The sequence below is a fragment of the Loxodonta africana genome, chromosome 23 (genome assembly GCF_030014295.1).
Source record: "Loxodonta africana isolate mLoxAfr1 chromosome 23, mLoxAfr1.hap2, whole genome shotgun sequence".
NCBI classification, from domain to species: domain Eukaryota; kingdom Metazoa; phylum Chordata; class Mammalia; order Proboscidea; family Elephantidae; genus Loxodonta; species Loxodonta africana.
Window position 1 is genome coordinate 51,028,287 of NC_087364.1, and position 19,920 is coordinate 51,048,206.

Sequence of the window (19,920 nt, forward strand, 5' to 3'; positions counted from 1 at the left end):
GGCCTGGCTTTTTTTTTTTCCCTCCATAACTCTTTCTGATCCCCACAGCTTGTTAAACCCCTTACGTATAATCCACTTATGGTAGCTTATACTCACAACAACACTGCAAGGCATTATTCTGTTGCCCACTTTAGTAGAATTCTGAGATGTTGCAATAAATGACAACCTGCTTATGTTACTCCTAATAGAATAAAGACAATTTACTCAAGGTTGTAACCACTAATGAAGGTAACCTTGCTTAAATCCATATTTTTAATTAATAATGGTATGGGCTTTAATTTTTTCAAATTACCAAAAATATATATGTTCTTTAATTCGGGAAAACAAAACCAAACAATACAGCATTGGATAAGATAAGTGAAAATCCCTATTCACATATTCGATCTCACCAGGTAATTTTTTCTTATATGAAAGATATGGGAAGAAAGCAAAAATGGAAGTCAAAAAAACATTATAGTCCCTTTTAAAATAAATGAATAAATGAAATCCCCTTCCCTATGTTCTACCAATGCCGTCCCAGAGACGTGATCAGTATAATTAATTGATGACCTCCTGTATTAACCTGCTTCATTGTGCCTCATGTGAGATATTTTTAGAAACATATTTCAAACACCTATCACATGCCTAAACACATAATTTATTTTTGACAGAATTGGAAAACATAATTCATACTGTTCAGCGATTTTCTGTTTTCAGTTAACAATAAATTAGAGACCTCACTCGAAACCAGTAATTCGTATCTTTTTTTTTTTTTACTAATTTTGAATATATGTGTAATAAAATGAAGGTACCATGGTTCATTTAACCATTCTGTGTGTATTGAAAATGTAGTTTTTAAATGAATATACCAACCTACCAATCCTGCTGCCGTCACGTTGATTCCGACGCATAGTGATCCTGTAGGAAACAGTAGAACTGACCCATAGAGTTTCCAAGGAACAGCTGGTGGATTCTAACTGCTGACCTTTTGGTTAGAAGCCCCAGCTCTTAACCACTGTGCAACCAGGGCTCCAAGTGAATATTAAGTATTATTTTATTTGTTTCACTTAATATTTCAGCTTGTTATTACTGCTTTAGGAAAATTATTCTGTCATCGTTGTGTAGGATGAATTGAAACTGGAAGAGATTGTGCACAGGAGGAGCAGTAAGACTTCTCCCGGTGATGATCCAGATCTGAGATGGAGAGAGGTAGACCAGGGTGGAGCAGAGGGAGGGCTGAGGCTGAGAGATGGAGGAAGCAGAGTGTGGGGAGGAGTCCTTGAGACCACAATAGAACATCTGAGTAGACATGTAAAAGGAAACAGGGGAGTACTTTGTTACACAATGCAGGGATGTAACCACTGGGACACATGAGTGGATTAATTTAATTTTTTTTTTTTTATTGTACTTTAGATGAAGGTTTACAGAACTAGCTTCTCATTAAACAATCAATATCACAAAATGCCATAATGTTTTGTGACATTGGTTACCAACCCCACTATATGTCAACACTCTCCCCTTCTCGACCTTGGCTTCCCTATTACTAGCTTTCCTGTCTCCTCCTGCCTTCTAGTCCTTGCCTCTGGGCTGGTGTGCCCATTTAGTCTCCTTTTGTTTTATGGGCCTATCTAATCTTTGGCTGAAGGGTGAACCTCAGGAGTGACTTCATTACTGAGCTAAAAGGGTGTCCAGTGGCAGTACTCTCAGGGTTTCTCCAGTCTCTGTCAGGCCAGTAAGTCTGGTCTTTTTGTGAGTTTTGTTCCACATTTTTCTCCAGCTCTGTCCAGGACCCTCTATTGTGATCCCTGTCAGAGCAGTCAGTGGTGGTAGCTGGACTCAGTCTGGTGGAGGCTGTGGTGGTTGTGATCCGTTGGTCCTTTAGACTAATCTTTCCCTTGTGTCTTTCGTTTTCTTCATTCCCCCTTGCTCTCAAATGAGTGAGACCAGTGGAATATTTACATGGCCGCTCACAAGCTTTGAAGACCCTAGACACTACCCATCAAAGTAGAATGTAGAATATTTTCTTCACAAACTATGTTACGCCAATTGAGCTAGATGTTCCCTGAAACCATGGTTCCTCACAGCCCTCAGCCCAATAATTCTGTCCCTAAGGGAATTTGGATGTGTCTAAGGAACTTCCATGACCTTGCCTTGGACAAGTTGTGCTGGCTTCCCCAGTATTGTGTACTGTCTTACACTTCATCAGAGTTACCACTTATCCTATTGTCTGCTTAGTGTTTTTCTATCCCCACCTCTCCTCCCTCGTAACCGTCAAAGATTATTTCTTTTTGTGTGCAAGCCTTTTCATGAGTTTCGACAGAACACAATATTTGTTCTTTTGTGATTGACTTATTTCACTCAGCATAATGCCCTCCAGATTTATTCACGTTGTGAGATGCTTTGCAGATTCGTCATTGTTCTTTATAGTTACGTAGTACTCCATTGTGTGTATGTACCATAGTTTGTTTATCCATTCATCTGTTGATGGGCATCCAGATTGTTTATATCTTTTTGTTATTGTGAACAATGCTGCAGTGAACTTAGGTGTGCATATGTTTTTTCATGTGATGGCTCTTATTTCTCTACACTGTGTTCCTAGGAGTGGGATTGCTGGATCATATAATTTCTATTTCTAGCTTTCTGAGGAGGTACCATATCATTTTCCAAAATGATTGTACCATGTCACATTCCCAGCAGCAGTCCATAAGCATTCCAGTCTCCTCAAAGCCCTCTACAACATTTGTTATTTTCTGTTTTTTTGATTTCCTACCAGTCATGCTGGGGTGAGATGGTATCTCACTGTGGTTTTGATTTGCATTTCCCTAATGGCTAGTGATAGCAAGCATTTCATCATGTGTCTGTTAGCTGCGTGAATGTCTGCTTTGGTGAAGTGTCTGCTCATTTCCTTTGCCCATTTATTAATTGGGTTATTTGTCTTTTTATCGTAGAGGTGTTGGATTTTCCTGTAGATTTTAAAGATTAGACCTTTGTCAGATTAGTCATAACCAAAAATTTTTTCACCGTCTGTAGGTTCTCTTTTTACTCTTTTGGTAAAGTCTTTTGATGAGCATAAGTGTTTCATTTTTAAAAGACCCCAGTTATCTAGCTTATCTTCTGGAGTGTGTGAGTTGCTATGGTTTGTATCCAGTTAATGCTGTGTATTAGGGCCTCTAGTATTGATCCTGTTTCTTCTTCTATGATCTTTATCGAGGGCACTGGGTTGGGGTTTTGGGTATGATCTTTATAGTTTTTGGTTTTACATTTAGGTCTTTGATCCATTTTGAATTTGTTTTTGTATATGGTGTGATGTATGGGTCCAGCTTCATTTTTTTGCAGATGGACATCTAGTTTTGCCAGCACTGTTTGTTCAAAAGACTGTCTTTTCCCCATTTGGTGGACTCTTGTCCAAGGTCAGGTGTCTGTAGGTGGATGGATTTACATCTGGGTTCTCGATTCTGTTGCATTGGTCAATGTATCTGTCGTTGTACCAGTACCAGGCTGTTGTGACTACCTGAGCTGTGTAGCAGGTTCTGAGGTCAGGTAGTGTAAGTCCTCCTACTTTATTCTTCAATTGTGCTTTACTTATCTGGGGCCTCTTCCTTTTCCACATAAAGTTAATGATTAGTTTTTCCACCTCTTTAAAGAATACCCTTGGTATTTGGATAGAGATTGCATTGTATTTGTGAATTGCTTTGGGTAGAATTGACATTTTCACAGTGTTGAGTCTACCTATCAATGAGCATGGTATGTTTTTCCATTTATGTAGTTGTCTTTTGCTTTCTTGCAGCAGTGTTTTGTAGTTTTCTTTGTATAGTCTTTTACATTCCTAGTTAGATTTATTCCTAAATATTTAATTTTTTTTTAGTGCTATTATAAATGGCATTGTTTTCCTGATCTCCTTTTCATCATTCTCATTATTAGTGTATAGGAATCCAGCTGATTTTATATGTTTACCCTGTTTCCTGCTACTCTGCTGAATCTTTCTATTAGTTCCAGTAGTTTTCTTGTGGAGGCTTTTTGGTTTTCTATGTATAGTATCATATCATCCGCATATAGGGACAGTTTTATTTCTTCATTACTAATTTGGATGCCCTTTATTTCTTTTTATTGCCTTATTGCTCTAGCTAGGACTTCCAGCACAATGTTAAATAGGAGTGGTGGTAAACGACACGCTTGTTTTGTTCCTGCTCTCAAGGGGAATGTATTTAACCTCTCTTCATTAAGAATGATGTTGGCTGTTGGTTTTCTATAGATGTCCTTTATTATGTTGAGGAATTTCCCTTCTTAAACCTATTTTATTGAGAGTTTTTATCAGGAATGGGTAATGGATTTTGTCAAATGCCTTTCCTGCATCAATTGAGATGATCATGTGATTCTTTTTTTTTTTAATTTATGTTGTGGATTACGTTGATTGATTTTCTAATGTTGAACCATCCTTGCATACCTAGTATGAATCCCATTTGGTCATGATGTATTACTTTTTTTAATATGATGCTGAATTCTATTGTCTAGAATTTTGTTGAGAGTTTTTGCGTCTGTATTCATGAGAGATGTTGATCTGTATTTTTTTTTTTGGTGTCTTTTCCTGGTTTTGGTATTAGGGTTATGCTGGCTTCATAGAATGAATTTGGAAGTATCACTTCCTTTTCTATGTTCTGAAAGAATTTGAGTAGTACTGGTGTAAGCTCTTTTCTGAATGTTTGGTAGAATTCTCTAGTGAAGCCACCTGGGCCAGGGCTTTTTTTTGTGGGGAGCTTTTTTTTTGGGGGGGGGTTACCTCTTTAATCTCTTCTCTAGTTATGGGTCTCTTCAGATTTTCAACATCATTTTGTATTAGTTTGGGTAGATAGTGTGTTTCTAGAAGTTTGTCCATTTCCACTAGATTTTCAAATTTTTTGTAGTTCTTCATTATACTCTGTTATAATTCTTTTTATTTCAGTTGAATCTGTAGTAATATCCCCCATTTCATTTCTTATTTGGGTTTTTTACATTCTCTCCTGTTTTTCTTTTGTCAGTTTAGCCATTGGTTTGTCGATTTTGTTGGCCCTTTCGAAGAACCAACTTTTGGTTTTATTGATTCTTTCTATTGTTTTTCTATTCCCTATTTCATTTATTTGTGCTCTGATCTTTATTATACCCTTTCTCCTGATGGCTGTGGGCTTCTTTTGCTCTTCTCTTTCTATTTGTTCAATTTGTGTAGCTAATGTTTTGATTTTGTCCCTTTCTTCTTTTTCGATGTGTGCATCTATTGCTATAAATTGACTTCTGAGCACTGCCTTGCTCTACCCCAAAGGTTTTGGTTTGATGTGTTTTCATTCTCATTTGATTCTAGGAATTTTTTGATCCCATCTTTGATTTTTTCTGTTACCCAGTGGTTTTCTAGCAGGGTGTTATTCAGGTTCCATGTAATTGATTTTTTTCCTTGCTCTTCCTGGTGTTAATTTCTGCTTTGATTCCATTGTGATCAGAAAAGATACTTTGTATTATCTCAGTGTTTTGGATTTTGTTGAGGGTTGCTTTGTGACCTAAGATGAGGTCTGTTCTGAAGAACGTTCTATGGTTGTTGGAAAAGAAGGTATACTTTGCAGCTATGGGTTGGAGTGTTCTATATTATGTCTCTGAGGTCAAGTTGGCTGATTGTAGCCTTTAGTTCTTCTGTATCTTTGTTGAGTTCCTTTCTAGATGTTCTGTCCTTTACCGAGAGTGGTGTGTTGAAGTCTTCTACTATCATTGTGGAGCTGTCAGTTTCTCTTTTCAGTGCTGTTAGAGTTTGTTTTATGTATTTTGGAGCCTTCTCATTTGGTGCATAGATATTTATTATGATTATGTTTTAGTGATGAATCATCCCTATAATCATTATATAATGCCCTTCTTTGTCTTTTATGGTGGATTTTGTTTAAAGTCTATTTTATCTGAGATTAAGTATTGCCACTCCTCCTCTTTTTTGGTAGTTATTTGCTTGATATATTTTTTTCCATCCTTTGATTTTTAATGAATTTTATGTCTTTGTTTCTAAAGTGTGCCTCTTGTAGACAGCATATTGATGGATCCTGTTTTTTTTTTTTTTTTTTTTATAATTTTGTCACTCTCTTTCTATGGGTGCATTTAGGCCATTTACATTCAGTGTAATTATTTTTTATGAGGTTTTTTTTTTTTTTATGAGTTTATTGCTGTCATTTTGTAGTGCTTTTGTGTGTGTGCGTGTGTGTGTGGTGCTGACATTTTCTTAGTTCCTGTTCCTCTCCTGTGCTGAATTCCTTTTGCTTGTGGATTTTTATTTTTCATTTCTTTTGTTTTTGTAGATTTTGTGTTTTCTGAGACTTTATATTTTCTTCGTTATTTTGATAAGTAGGTTTTTTCGCTTTCTTTGTGGTTACCTTGAAATTTACCCTTATTTTTCTAAGTTTGAACCAGGCTTTTATTTACTGGTATTGCCTTGCCTTCCTCTCCATTAGAAGTTCTACGCCTACTATTCCCTCTTTTACTGTTCTGACATTGTTGTCATTTACAGATTAACCTCTTTGGTTCCCCGTTGTCAATCTTTTAGCTTTTATTAACCCTTGAGAATTCATTACCTAGGTTGGTATCTGGCTGGTGCAGTCTTGTGTCCTAGATTCAGGCTGTCATCTGATGTTGCCTGTTCTCTAACCGAAGGACTCCTTTTAATAATTCTTGTAAATTTGGGTTGGTTTTTACATATTCCCTTAATTTCTGTTTATCTGGAAATGTCCTAATTTCATCATCATATTTGAATGAAAGTTTCACAGGATATATTTTTCTTGGCTGACAGTTTTTTTCTTTCAAGGTTTTGTATATGTCATTCTATTGCCTTCTTGCCTGAATGGTTTCTGCCAAATAATCAGAGCTTAGTCTTGTTTCCCCTCCATAAGTGACTTTTCATTTTTCTTGAGCTGCTCTCAGGATTCTTTCTTTGTCTTTGGTTTTAGCTAGTATGATTATGACATGCCTTGGTGATTTTTGGGGGGAGGGTTTATCCTAAATGGGGTTCATCGAGCTTCTTGAATGGTCAGCTTTTCATCTTTCATGATATTAGGGAAGTTTTTGTCAACAGCTCTTCCATGATTCTTTCTGTGTTTTACATTTTCTCTCCCTGTTCTGGAATTCCAATCACTTGCAAATTTTTACTTTTGATTATATACCACATCATTCTCAGGGTTTCTTAATTTATCTTTGTTCTTTTATCTGATTTTTCCTCAAACAAAGTGGTATCCAGGTATTTGTCTTTAATTTCACTGATCCTGTCTGTCATTGTTTCAAACCTCCTCCTCAGACCTTCTATGACACTGTCCATTTCTGAAATCTTGTTGTTTATCTTTTAGATTTCTCATTGCTGTTTTGGTATGATCTCTTTGTGAACGTATTTTGGCCTTTTGTTCATGTATTAGTTCCCTGAATTATTTCATTGTTTTGCCTGTCTTTTCCGTGATTTTCTCTGCCTTTTCCATAAATTTGTCTATTTTTTCTCATTTTTTTCTGCTTTTTCCTTCAACTCTTGAATAGCTCTATTAGAGATTTGAATTCCATATCAGGTAGTTCCAGTGCCTTTTCTTCTATTGGAATGTCATCTGGTGTTTTATTTTAGACACCCATTGGAATCACCCTGTCCTGTTTCTTTATCTATGTTGATATTGTCTGCTGTCTTCCAGACATTTAGTAGCCATTTTCTTCGTTTATTGATTGTAGCTTTGTTTGTTTCATCCTGATTTTTTTTTTTGGTTATGTCTGACCAGGATAGCTGTGTGCTCTTTGTTGTTTGCTCGCCTGTGGGCACAATACTTCTCACCTTCTCCAAAAGGTAGGGCCAGTTACTCAGCTGTGGTGCAGCAGGGCATGTCCAGTAGAAGGGGAGGGGCTGGGATGGGTTGTTTGTGGCATGTACTGGGGCCAGCAGGGCAGGGGTGAGGATCAGTGCAGGGCAGGTTCAGGTAAATCATGCCTGTGCTGCTTGGGGGAGAGAAGTTCATCATATGGTACAGATAGGCAGGAGGGAGGGGTGAGGTTGTCATGTATGGACCTAAGTGGGTGTGGGAAAGAAGAGAAAGAGAAGAGAGAAACAGGAACCAAAAAAAAAAAAAAAAAGTTCTGAGGGAACCTGCTGTTGGAGTCATGCAGAACTGTTGTGGTGGCTTTCTGGCCAGTGAGGCACAGCCCATCAAGAAGGGACAGATATGGCACACAAAACTAGGTAGGTGGTAAAAAGGAAGGAAGAAAGAGAGTTAAGAAGCTACATTAAAAAAAAAAAGGAGAGAAAAAAGGCACATGTGGCTAGGTGGCCAGGAGTAATGAATGTTGAGACAGACAGGAAACCAAGAGGGGGGCGGGGAAAGTTGTCAGGTGGTTGGGAGGAAGGAAAGGAAGGGAGGTAGAGAAAGACAAAAAAACTGAGGAAAAAAAAGAAAAAAAAAATCCCTGAAGGGAGCCTACTGGAAGCGGGTCCCCAGCTTAGCAATGCTGCACAGTCTGTCAAGAAGGTTTGGATATTGGCACATGGAGCCGGGTGTTCAGGAGAAGGGTAAGGAAGGGAGGTAGAGGGAGACAAGAAATCAAGAAAAGAAGAGAGAATTTTTTTAAAAAATGCCTCAATCTAAGTCAATTGGCAAAATAAATTCTATTAAGAAAACATTCTGCATCCCACTTTGAACTGTGGCGTCTGGGGGTCTTAAATGCTAACAAGTGGCCATCTAAGATGCGTCAATTGGTCTCAACCCACCTGGATCAAAGGAGAATGAAGACCACCAAGGTCACACGATAACTATGAGCCCAAGAGACAGAAAGGGCCACATGAACTAGAGACTTACATCATCCTGAGACCAGAAGAACTAGATGGTGCCCGGCCACAATGGATGACTGCCCTGACAGGGAGCACAACAGAGAACCCCTGAGGGAGCAGGAGAACAGTGGGATGCAAACCCCAAATTCTCATAAAGAGACCAGACTTAATGGTCTGAAGAATCCCAGCGGTCATGGTCCCCAAACCTTCTGTTGGCCCAGGACAGGAACCATTCCTGAAGACAACTCATCAGACATGGAAGGGACTGGACAATGGGTTGGAGAGAGATGCTGATGAAGAGTGAGCTACTTGTATCAGGTGGACACTTGAGACTGTGTTGGCATCTCCTGCCTGGAGGGGAGATGGGAGGGTAGAGAAGGTTAGAAACTAGCAAAATGGTCACGAAAGGAGAGACTGGAAGGAGGGAGAGGGCTGACTCATTAGAGGGAGAGTAAATGGGAGTATGTAGTAAGGTGTATATAAGTTTATATGTGACAGACTGACTTGATTTGTAAACTTTCACTTAAAGCACAATAAAAATTAAAAAAAAAAATGCCCCAAGGGAGCCCACGGATATGGTGGCATGGACCATGGAAGTGGCTCCCAAGTGGAGCAACACTGTACAGCCCATCTAGAAAAAGCAGAGATGGCACATGACCCCAGATGTTCAGGAGAAAAAAAGGGAAGAATGGTAGAGAGAGAGAAGAAATGGAGAAAAGAAAAAAAAAAAAAATCCCCAAGGGAGCCCACTGGCTTGGTGGTGTGGACAAGGAAAGTGGCTCCCAAGCTAGTAGGTGCTGTACTGCCAGTCTAGAAGGAGCAGAGATGGCATACAGCAACAGGTATTCAGAAGAAGGAAAAGAAGGGAAGTAGAGAGAGACGAGAAACCAAGAAATGAAGAAAAAGGAAAAAAAATGCCCTCAAGAATCCCGCAGGTGTGGTGGTGCAGACCAGGGAAGTGGTTTCCCATCAGAGTGGTGCTTCACATCCTGTTAAGGATGGACAAATGGAGCCAGGTGTTCTGGAGAAAGGAAGGGAAGGAGGTGAGAGAGAGAGAAAACCAAAAGAAGCCAAAAAAAAAAAAAAAAAAAGCAACAGCAGCAACAAAGAAATGGCACTGAAGGAGCAGGCCTGTGAAGGCAGAGTGAATCCAAATGGCGTCAGCACCTCTCTGGCCAAGCAACTGTGGGCCTCCAGTAAGCAGCAGAGGCTGGGCAAAGGGAAGGAGGGTGGGGGGTGGGAAAGCATGTATCGCTGGTTACCAGGTGCTCTGTCTCCTGCTGGGAGCTCCATGAAGCTGCCTTCCCATGCTCTCTGTCCACCAGTCTCAGTGGCTGAGGAGTCCAAGATGGAGAATCCATGCCAAGTTAGCTGGTAGGGGACCTCCACTCCACATCTCTCTTCGCTCTCTGCTCTCTATCAGTTTCTTATTCCATTCAGTGCTTGGTTGAGTTCTTTATCTGTTCATTTGATGCTTAGGCTTCCAGGATTGACATTTGTCTCTATTTTACTTAGTTTTTCAAGTCTTTGCTGTGGACAGATGGCGTGGTGCTTCTGTCTATAGCACCATGTTGGTGCCTGGATTAATTTAAATTTGAATCCCTTCTAAAATAAAGCATACTTTAAAAAATAAATGTATTAATGGTAAAGTTGTGCCTTATTTTTTATAGAATCTATGAACATTTCCTCTAAAAACATTAATAATTATGTTAGTAATATAAATAATAACAAAAATACTCACAGGTATTTATGTTTTCTCCACCTGCCTTTTGTTTGTTATAGACACATCATCCACTCCCATGAGTCCCCTGTGAGATCGGCATTATGACCCCTATTTTATTTTATCCTATCCACATGGCTCAGAGGTGTTAAGTAACTTAAGTTTGGAGATAGCTATTATCTCTTGTGCTGTAGTACCTGTACAGGCGAGGGCGTGATACCTTCTGTTTGCTGTATTAATTCACAGTCAACTATGAGATAGGAACCATGGCAACAGAAGTAGAGACCTTCCTCTACTTTTGAAAATTCTTATTTCTCTATTTTATTTTGAATTGTAAGGTTGGGTTCATTCATTGTTTCTTAGAAGAGAAAATAATCACAAAAAATCTATAGTGTCTTAACTGTATGTCTAAGAAGAGGAATGCACAAATAACACTTTCTGAAGATCATTACCTCAGAACACCTTTTGTGGAAGTAAATACTCAACAGGCCATTTGAGGAACCAACTAAAAATTGAATTCTCTTTCTTTGTTTGCATGCTTTCTACATTCAGAAATCATTTTTACTCTATTATCTTAATATTCTCACTACTGCTATTAATTAGAAGACATTTTATGGCAATGAATAATTTGAAATATTATTTCTTCTTCCTCAAAGTGGTTAGAGAATATGCCTATGGGGACTTCAATTAATTGGATAAAGCATTTTTGAAAGGAGTGAGTTTTACATTCGGTAAAATTAGACTCAAATTTCTACTGAATTCTTTTATTATTGAGTCTGTTAATAAATGAGTATGGAAGAAGATAGTGATCAAGAACATTAGCCAGGCTCTCAATGTGCAGTTGTAAAGCAGAGAACTATAGTTTATTTTTGGGTCATCCAAAGACATTAAGGGTTGAGGATTTTTATTTCCAAATTCAGAAATTAATTTTGCATTTGGTAAATTGCCTACCCTAGCTTCTGTATTTCTATTTAAAAATTAAGAAAACAATTTGGCCATTGCATTTATAAATTTGTTGTTTTGTTGTAGTTGTTGTGTGCCATCGAGCCCATTCCAGGGTTTAGTGGAGTATAATTAATTAGTATAAGGAAAATTGCAAACCTAAACTATATCTGTGATTCCTCTTTCCACCCATGCATTTTTGCACAGAACTTCACATTTGGTTATTTATTTTGGAACTTCTACCAGTGCCAAAAAGAAAGAGAAAAAATAAAAGCTTTCTACTAACCACTTTTTCCACTGTATAATAACTAGGGAAAGTGAATCTATTCCACCTCAAGCCACAGAGAAAGCAAGGCTCAGTGTTGGAGTGGGAAAATCTTTAAAGCAAAGAATTATAGCTATTGTACAGATTCAGAAACTGAGATTCAGAAGTTAGGTATCTTTCTCAAGTTCACACGTTGTTGGCAACCTTCTTTCCCCTTTCTTCCCCTCCTCTCCCTTTCCCTCATTCTCTTCCTTTTCCGTCCCTTAACCAGAACACCCCTCATCGTTCTACCCTTAGAACGCAATATTTTTACTATTCACGACTGGGCCTTTTTTTCCTATGTTATACATTTCTAAGCTAAGAGAATTGAATTCATGGTCTGGAATTTCAGAAAACAAGTATTGTAACAAGTATGGTTCCCTCTTTGGACTACTTACAAAATAATTCTGTGAGGATTTGACATTAACTTGTTACAACTTTAAGGATGGATAGGATAGTTGTCTTCTAGATAACACAATGATTCCCATACCCAACCCAGTGCCGTCGAGTTGATTGCAACTCATAGTGACCCTATAGGATAGAGTAGAATTGCTCCGTAGAGTTTCCAAGGAGCGCCTGGCGGATTTGAACTGCCGACCCTTTGGTCAGCAGCTGTAGCACTTAACCACTACGCTCTACACCTCTTGAATTCATTCATCACTGGGGCCATTATTAATATAATGGAAAAGATTATAGTAATAAACAAAATTAGAAATTTAAAATCAAAATTTAGGACTGAAAACTTTTGTGGTGAAAAGAGGTCAGCAGAAGATAATTTGGCCATCTTCTGACAGTGCTGTGCTTGAACTTCTATGAAAAATAAATTCTCAGTTGTTAACATTTAGATTCAAAGTACAAATAGAAATAAGATAAATTCTGGGAAAACTTGTTGTCTTCTTAGCGTAGTCCAATAGTTAATAAGGTAATTCAGGTTGTCTTGTGATTTATTGGTCAAAATTGTCTGTAATTTGTCTCTGAATAAAATTCAAATTAAATAGCCCACATTTTAAATGGCCTCAAAATTATTTTTACTACTATTCCTTCACATATAAGTTTTGATATGCTTTTGTTTTCCCTGGTGGTGTAGTGGTTAAGGGCTATGGCTGCTAACCAAAAGGTCAGCAGTTCAAATCCACCAGGTGCTCCTTGGAAACTCTATGGGGTAGTTCCACTCTGCCCTATACGGTCACTATGAGTCGGAATTGACTCAATGGCAAAGGGTTTGGTTTTGGTTTTTTTTTTTTAGTTCCCATGTAATGGTAAAAGTAGGAGATTAAGAATCTAAGCAAGTAACAGTATATTTAAGACCTTCACTTTAATCAGATTTGATTTGGATGATGACGCATTGCTTACAGAATGCTTTCATAGGCATTATGTGATATTTAGGATACTGAGCTACTGTGATATCATGCAGTATGTCTATAGTTGCACAGATATTTGTTCTCCAGAGGTTGAGGTCACGCAAGCTTCCATGATGCCTTAAAACTTAGAATTCAGTTGTGGGTGAGAAGATGAAGACAAAGTTACATTGACCAGGCATATTGTTATGCAGAACCATCACAATGGCTGCCTTTGTGCCTAAGTCACCATAATGTGCCCACTGGATGTCAACTTCTATGGACACTTTTGCTTTTCTGCATCTGTACTTTACATTTGGCCCTCTGGATCCATACCAAAATCACTAGAAATACTGCTTCGTCCTTTATCTTTCAATGTTTGGAAGTGAAGGGTAGTTGAAGTTTGATAGTAAGCCACTCACTGCAGTTGAAGATGTATGTTATTAGGCATGTTGGTACAAATTAACAGAGATGTTTGCTTTCCCTGCCTCACCCAGTGATCTAAAATTTGGGATATGATTTTTGTTTCATCTAGGAAAAAACTCTGGTTTTATGCTACTTTATTTTTGTCAGTACAGTTTATTTATTTTTACCAGTGAATAGTTGGGGGAATATATTTGTTAGAATATAGTATTTATCTGTTTATTTTTTAAACAGTTTTGAGAATTCTGCTTCATTTTTTTTAATTTATTGTGTTTTAGGTGAATGTTTACAGTGAAAATTAATTTCTCATTCAAAAATTTATACACAAGTTGTTTTGTGACATTGGTTACAACCCCTGCATTTTGTCAGCACTCTCCCTCTTCCCACCACAGGATCCCTGTGTCCATTCGTTTATCTAGTTTTCCTGTCCCTTCCTGCCTTCCTGTCTTGCTTTTGGGCAGGAGTTGCCCATTTGGTCGGGTATATTTGATTGAACTAAGATGCGCGTTCCTCATGTGTGTTACTGTTTGTTTTATAGGCCTGTCTAGTCTTTGGCTGAAAAGTGAGCTCCAGGAGTGGCTTCGGTTCTGAGTTAGCAGAGTGTCCAGAGGCCATACTCTCAAAGGTTCCTCCAAGGTCTATCAGACCAGTAAGTCTGGTCTTCTTGGGTGTTTGAATTTTGTTCTACATTTTTATCCTGCTCTGTCCGGGACCCTCTATTGTGATCCGTGTCAGAGCAGTCAGTGTACAGTATTTCTTTATGTAGCCATAAAGGTGAGATCTTGGCTGTGCCTCTGTTTTGATGTTCTGCCTGAGAAATTGTAATTATAGCTGTGAAATGAAGTGGGTGTAAAATGAGTTTGATGTCTCAGTCAACATCAGTAGACAGATGTTGATTTATCCTTCAATGGACAAAGGCTATGCAAAAATCATTATAAAATAAAAGGATAATAAATGCATGCATCTAAGCATTTTTGTAAGCATTATTAGAAGAAGTATATTTGGAGAATTTAAAATAAAATTTAAGGCCATAATCTTATCAGTATTTTGTTTTTAGTTTTTAGCAGTCCCCTACCGTAAGCCCCAAGTATGTAATTTCTCTTTCGTAACCCTTCTGATATTTATATTCCTCATTTGTAAAATGGAGATGATATCTACCCCACAAATGTTTGTGAGCAATTAGATGAGAAAATGTGGGAGATTTTTAAATCTAAGGCCACTTGCATGTAATGAATTATTTTATCAGAGATAGAACCTTCCTGAAGAAAGTCCTCTTTATGGAATAACTATAAAATATCTATTTTTATAATATACTTTATAATCTCATGACTAGGAGATAATTTTGTCTATAAGAGTATTGTGAGAATTATCCAGAGTATCTTTGGAAGGAAGAGTTCATTTTTATGTACTAATTTTTTTGTACTTATTATAGGCATTAATTATTTACTGAGATGATGTAAATATAGAGTAGAAGAGGATATTTGTGATACAGTGAAGGAAATGTTGCATAACTTGGAAAAGCATATTCATAATATTAAAAACTCAAATAAGAGAGAATCAAAGGAAAAGTTCAACTTAGCTCTAGGTTTTATACCATCATACCTTTAAATTCCAGCATATGCATATTTACTGTTACCAAAGATGAATAATTCATGGAAATATGAGTTACAGGATTTTATTTTTGTTGAATAAATAAGGAGGAAGTGCTCATAAAAACAGCAAAAAAGAATTGAAATTTTAAAATGGGTGCTTGTCATGCCTTTGTATTATTTCTAGCCAGTTTTTCATGCTAAACAGAAATGATGAAAGATGGGGAGCATAGTGGGATGGGGGTAGTGGTATTGTTGAGCTTGAATCTTTCATACTAGATTCTTCACTCAGTTAGAATTTTATTTCACTATATTTGCTTTCCTACTCTTAACATGAATGAAACAGACCATTAAGAATAAAATACCTAATCAATAAGCAATTTTTCTGGCCTACATGTTCTTTCTGGCTCAGTAGGACTACATACTACGGAAATGCTGCCAAGCAACAATCTCTCTGATACCTACCCAATGGAATCAGGCAGTCACTTGGAGTCTTGCAATCCTGGAAGTTGAACCAGGCAGGTGGCTAGTTTGAGCTAAGAAGCATAGCAGATGTATGGATTTGGTCTGTTGTTGTTAGGTGTGGTTGAGTCAGTTCCCACTCCAAGGGACCCTGTGTACAACAGAACGAAAACACTGTACTATCCTGCGCCATCCTCACAATCATTGTTATGCTTGAGTCCATTGTTGCAGCCACTGTGTCAGTCCATTGAGGGTCTTCCCCTTTTTCGCTGACCCTCTGCATCACCAAGCGTGATGTCTTTCTGCAGGGACTGATCCCTCCTGATAATATCTCCAAAGTACGTGAGAAATAGTCTCACCATCCTCGCTTCTAAGGAGCATTCTGACTGTACTTCTTCCAAGACAGATTTGTTCATTCTTTTGGCAGTCCATGGTGTATTCAATATTGTTTTCTAGCACTACAACTCAAAGGCATCTATTCTTTTTCTGTCTACCGTATTCATCATCCAGCTTTTGCATGCATATGACACAATTGAAAACACCATGGCTTGGGTCTGCTAGCATGTAATATGGCAGGCAAGCCACCCTCCCAGGTTTTGTTGCAGGCTGATAGAACTGAGCCAGGTCTCTGCTGCTGGTTGGCCTTTCAACCCCCTAGTCTTGTTAAAGCTGATGGGCCAAGGTGGCATATATTCATGTGGAATGGGACTGGGCATGTTCTCAAGGCATGGTTAGACATAGGGGACTGGGATAGGTGTTTAAGTACAGAAATGTAGTTACTAGACCAGTTTTAAGGTGGTCAGAAGAGTACTAGCAAATGCATTGACCTAACTGAATCTTTTGAGCTACTGGACTAAAAAAAAGTGTAAAGGTCAAGGTTAATGCCAGAATATGGGGCTGAGTGATCCCACAATTGGAAGCCCTGATTCTGGTTTATATAAGAGGTTTGCCATCAGGGAACCATGCATATTTTACAATGTTCACTAAATCTGCCTGCTTCCTTTCCTCTCATTTTCATTAACTTTTACCTCTTCTTTCTTTCTTTCTTGTTCTTCCTTTCTTCCTTCCGCTTTCTTCTCCCTTCCTCCTCTCTTTCTTTTCCCCTCCTCCTCCGTCCTTTCCTCCTTCCATGATTGGCTTTTATTGATCATTCAATATTCTAACTCATTCTTTGAAAAGCAAAAATTTTAATCACCCATCTTCATGATAATTAATATCTTAGTTATCTAGTACTGCTATAAAGAAATACTACAGTGGATGGCTTTAACAAAGAGAAGTTTATTACCTCACAGTAAAGTAGGTTAAAAGTCCAAAATCAGGGTGTCAGCTCCAGGGGAAGCCTTTCTCTCTCTCTTGGCCTTCTCATCAATCTTCCCCCAGACTAGGAGATTCCTTGTGCAGGAACCCTGGGTCCAAAGGACACGCTCTGCTCCTGGCACTCTTTCTTGGTGATATGAGGTCCCTAATTCTATGCTTGCTTCCCTTTCCTTTTTTTTTTTTTTTCATTTTTTTATAATTTTTATTGTGCTTTAAGTGCAAGTTTACAAATCAAGTCAGTCTCTCACACAAAAACCCATATACACCTTGCTACACACTCCCAGTTACTCTCCCCCTGATAAGACAGCCCACTCTCTCCCTCCACTCTCTCTTTTCACGTTCATTTTGCCAGCTTCTAACCCCCTCCACCCTCTCATCTCCCCTTCAGGTAGGAGATGCCAACATAGTCTCAAGTGTCCACCTGATCCAAGAAGCTCATTCCTCACCAGCATCCCTCTCCAACCCATCGTCCAGTCCAATCCATGTCTGAAGAGTTGGCTTTGGGAATGGTTCCTGTCCTGGGCCAACAGAAGGTCTGGGGGCCATGACTACCAGGGTCCTTCTGGTCTCAGTCAGACCATTAAGTCTGGTCTTTTTATGAGAATCCGTGGTCTGCATCCCACTGTTCTCCTGCTCCCTCAGGGGTTCTCTGTTGTGTTCCCTGTCAGGGCAGTCATCGGTTGTAGCCAGGCATCATCTAGTTCTTCTGGTCTCAGGATGATGTAGTCGCTGGTTCATGTGGCCCTTTCTGTCTCTTGGGCTCGTAATCACCTTGTGTCCTTGGTGTTCTTCATTCTCCTTTGACCCAGGTGGGTTGAGACCAATTGATGCATCTTTGATGGCTGCTTGCTAGCATTTAAGACCCCAGACGCCACTCTTCAAAGTGGAATGCAGAATGTTTTCTTAATAGATTTTATTATGCCAATTGAGTTAGATGTCTCCTGAAACCATGGTCCCCAGACCCCTACCCCTGCTACACTGGTCTTCGAAGCATTCAGTTTATTCAGGAAACTTCTTTGCTTTTGGTTTAGTCCAATTGTGCTGACCTCCCCTGTATTGTGTGCTGTCTTTTCCCTTCACCTGAAGTAGTTCTTATCTACTATCTAATTAGTGAATACCCCCTCCTACCCTCCCTCCCTCCCTTCTCTCGTAACCACAAAAGAATGTTTTTTTTCTCAGTTTAAACTATTTCTTAAGTTCTTATAATAGTGGTCTTATATAATATTTGTCCTTTTGCAACTGACTAATTTCACTCAGCATAATGCCTTCCAGGTTATGAAATGTTTCACAGATTCCTCACTGTTCTTTGTCGATGCATAGTATTCCATTGTGTGAATATACCATAATTTATTTATCCATTCATCTGTTGATGGGCATCTTGGTTGTGTCCATCCTTTTGCTGTTGTAAACAGTGCTGCAATAAACATGGGTCTGCATATATCTGTTCCTGTTACGGCTCTTATTTCTCTAGTATGTATTCCAAGGAGTAGGATTGCTGGATCATATGGTAGTTCTAACTAAAACTTTTTAAGGAAGCGCCAAATCGATTTCCAAAGTGGTTGTACCATTTGATATTCCCACCAGCAGTGTATAAGTGTTCCAATCTCTCCACAGCCTCTCCAACATTTATTATTTTGTGTTTTTTGGATTATTGCCAGCTTTGTTGGAGTGAGATGAAATCTCATTGTAGTTTTGATCTGCATTTCTCTAATGGCTAATGATCGTGAACGTTTCCTCCTATATCTGTTAGCTATCTGAATGTCTTCTTTAGTGAAATGTCTATTCATATCTTTTGCCCGTTTTTTAATTGGGTTATTTGTTTTTTTGTAGTTGAGGTTTTGCAGTATCATGTAGATTTTAGAGATCAAGCGCTGATCAGAAATGTCATAGCTAAAAACTTTTTCCCAGTCTGTAGGTAGTCTTTTTACTCTTTTGGTGAAGTCTTTGGATGAGCATAGGTGTTTTATTTTTAGGAACTCCCAATTATCTAGTTTCTGTTCTGCATTCTTTATAATGTTTTGTATACCGTTTATGCCATGTCTTAGGGCTCCTAACATTGTCCCTATTTTTTCTTATGTGATCTTTATTGTTTTAGATTTTATATTTAGGTCTTTGATCCATTTTGAATTAGTTTTTGTGCATGGAGTGAGGTATGGGTCTTGTTTCATTTTTTTGCAGATGGATATCCAGTTATGCCAGCACCATTTGTTAAAAAGGCTGTCTTTTCCCCATGTAACTGTTTTGGGGCCTTTGTCAAATATCAACTGCTCATATGTGGATGAATTTATGTCTGGATTCTCAATTCTGTTCCACTGGTCCATGTATCTGTTGTTGTACCAGTACCAGGCTGTTTTGACTACTGTGGCAGTATAATAGGTTGTAAAATCAGGTAAAGTAAGAGCTCCCACTTTGTTCTTCTTTTTCAGTAATGCCTTATTTGTCCGGGATCTCTTTCCCTCCCATATGAAGTTGGTGATTTGTTTCTCCATCTCATTAAAGAATGTCTTTGGGATCTGGATTGGAATTGCATTGAATTTATAGATCGCTTTTGGTAGAATAGATATTTTCACAATGTTGAGTCTTCCTATCCACGAGCAAGGTATGTTCTTCCACTTATGTAATTCTGTTGTGTTTTCTTGAAGAAGTGTACTGTAGTTTTCTTTGTATAAGACTTTTACATCTCTGGTAAGATTTATTCCTAAGTATTTTGTCTTCTTGGTGGCTACTGTAAATGGCATTGATTTGGTGATTTCCTCTTCAATGTTCTTTTTGTTGGTGTAGAGGAATCCCACTGATTTTGGTATATTTATCTTGTATCCCAATACTCTGCTGAACTCTTCTATTAGTTTCAGTAGTTTCCTGGAGAATTCCTTAGGGTTTTCTGTGTATAAGATCATGTCATCTGCAAATAGAGATACTTTTACTTCTTCCTTGCCAATCTGGATGCCCCTTATTTCTTTATCTAGCCTAATTTCTCTGGCTAGGAATTCGAGCACAATGTCGAATAAGAGTGGTGATAAAGGGCATCCTTTTCTGGTTCCCAATCTCACTGGGAA

General features: G+C 38.4%; 1 protein-coding gene across 7 annotated transcripts in view; it reads left to right on the top strand.

Moving 5' to 3' along the window:
* NLGN1 (neuroligin 1) overlaps positions 1–19,920 on the top strand; it is an 829,224-nt gene that overhangs the window by 38,251 nt on the left and 771,053 nt on the right. Inside the window, exon 3 of one of the 7 annotated variants that reach the window (XM_064275486.1) lies at positions 16,450–16,478. The exons of the other annotated variants lie outside the window; for them this stretch is intronic. Within the exon in view, the coding sequence (XP_064131556.1) occupies positions 16,450–16,478 (29 nt within the window). The remainder of the gene's footprint in view (positions 1–16,449; positions 16,479–19,920) is intronic. 7 annotated transcript variants of the gene reach the window in all.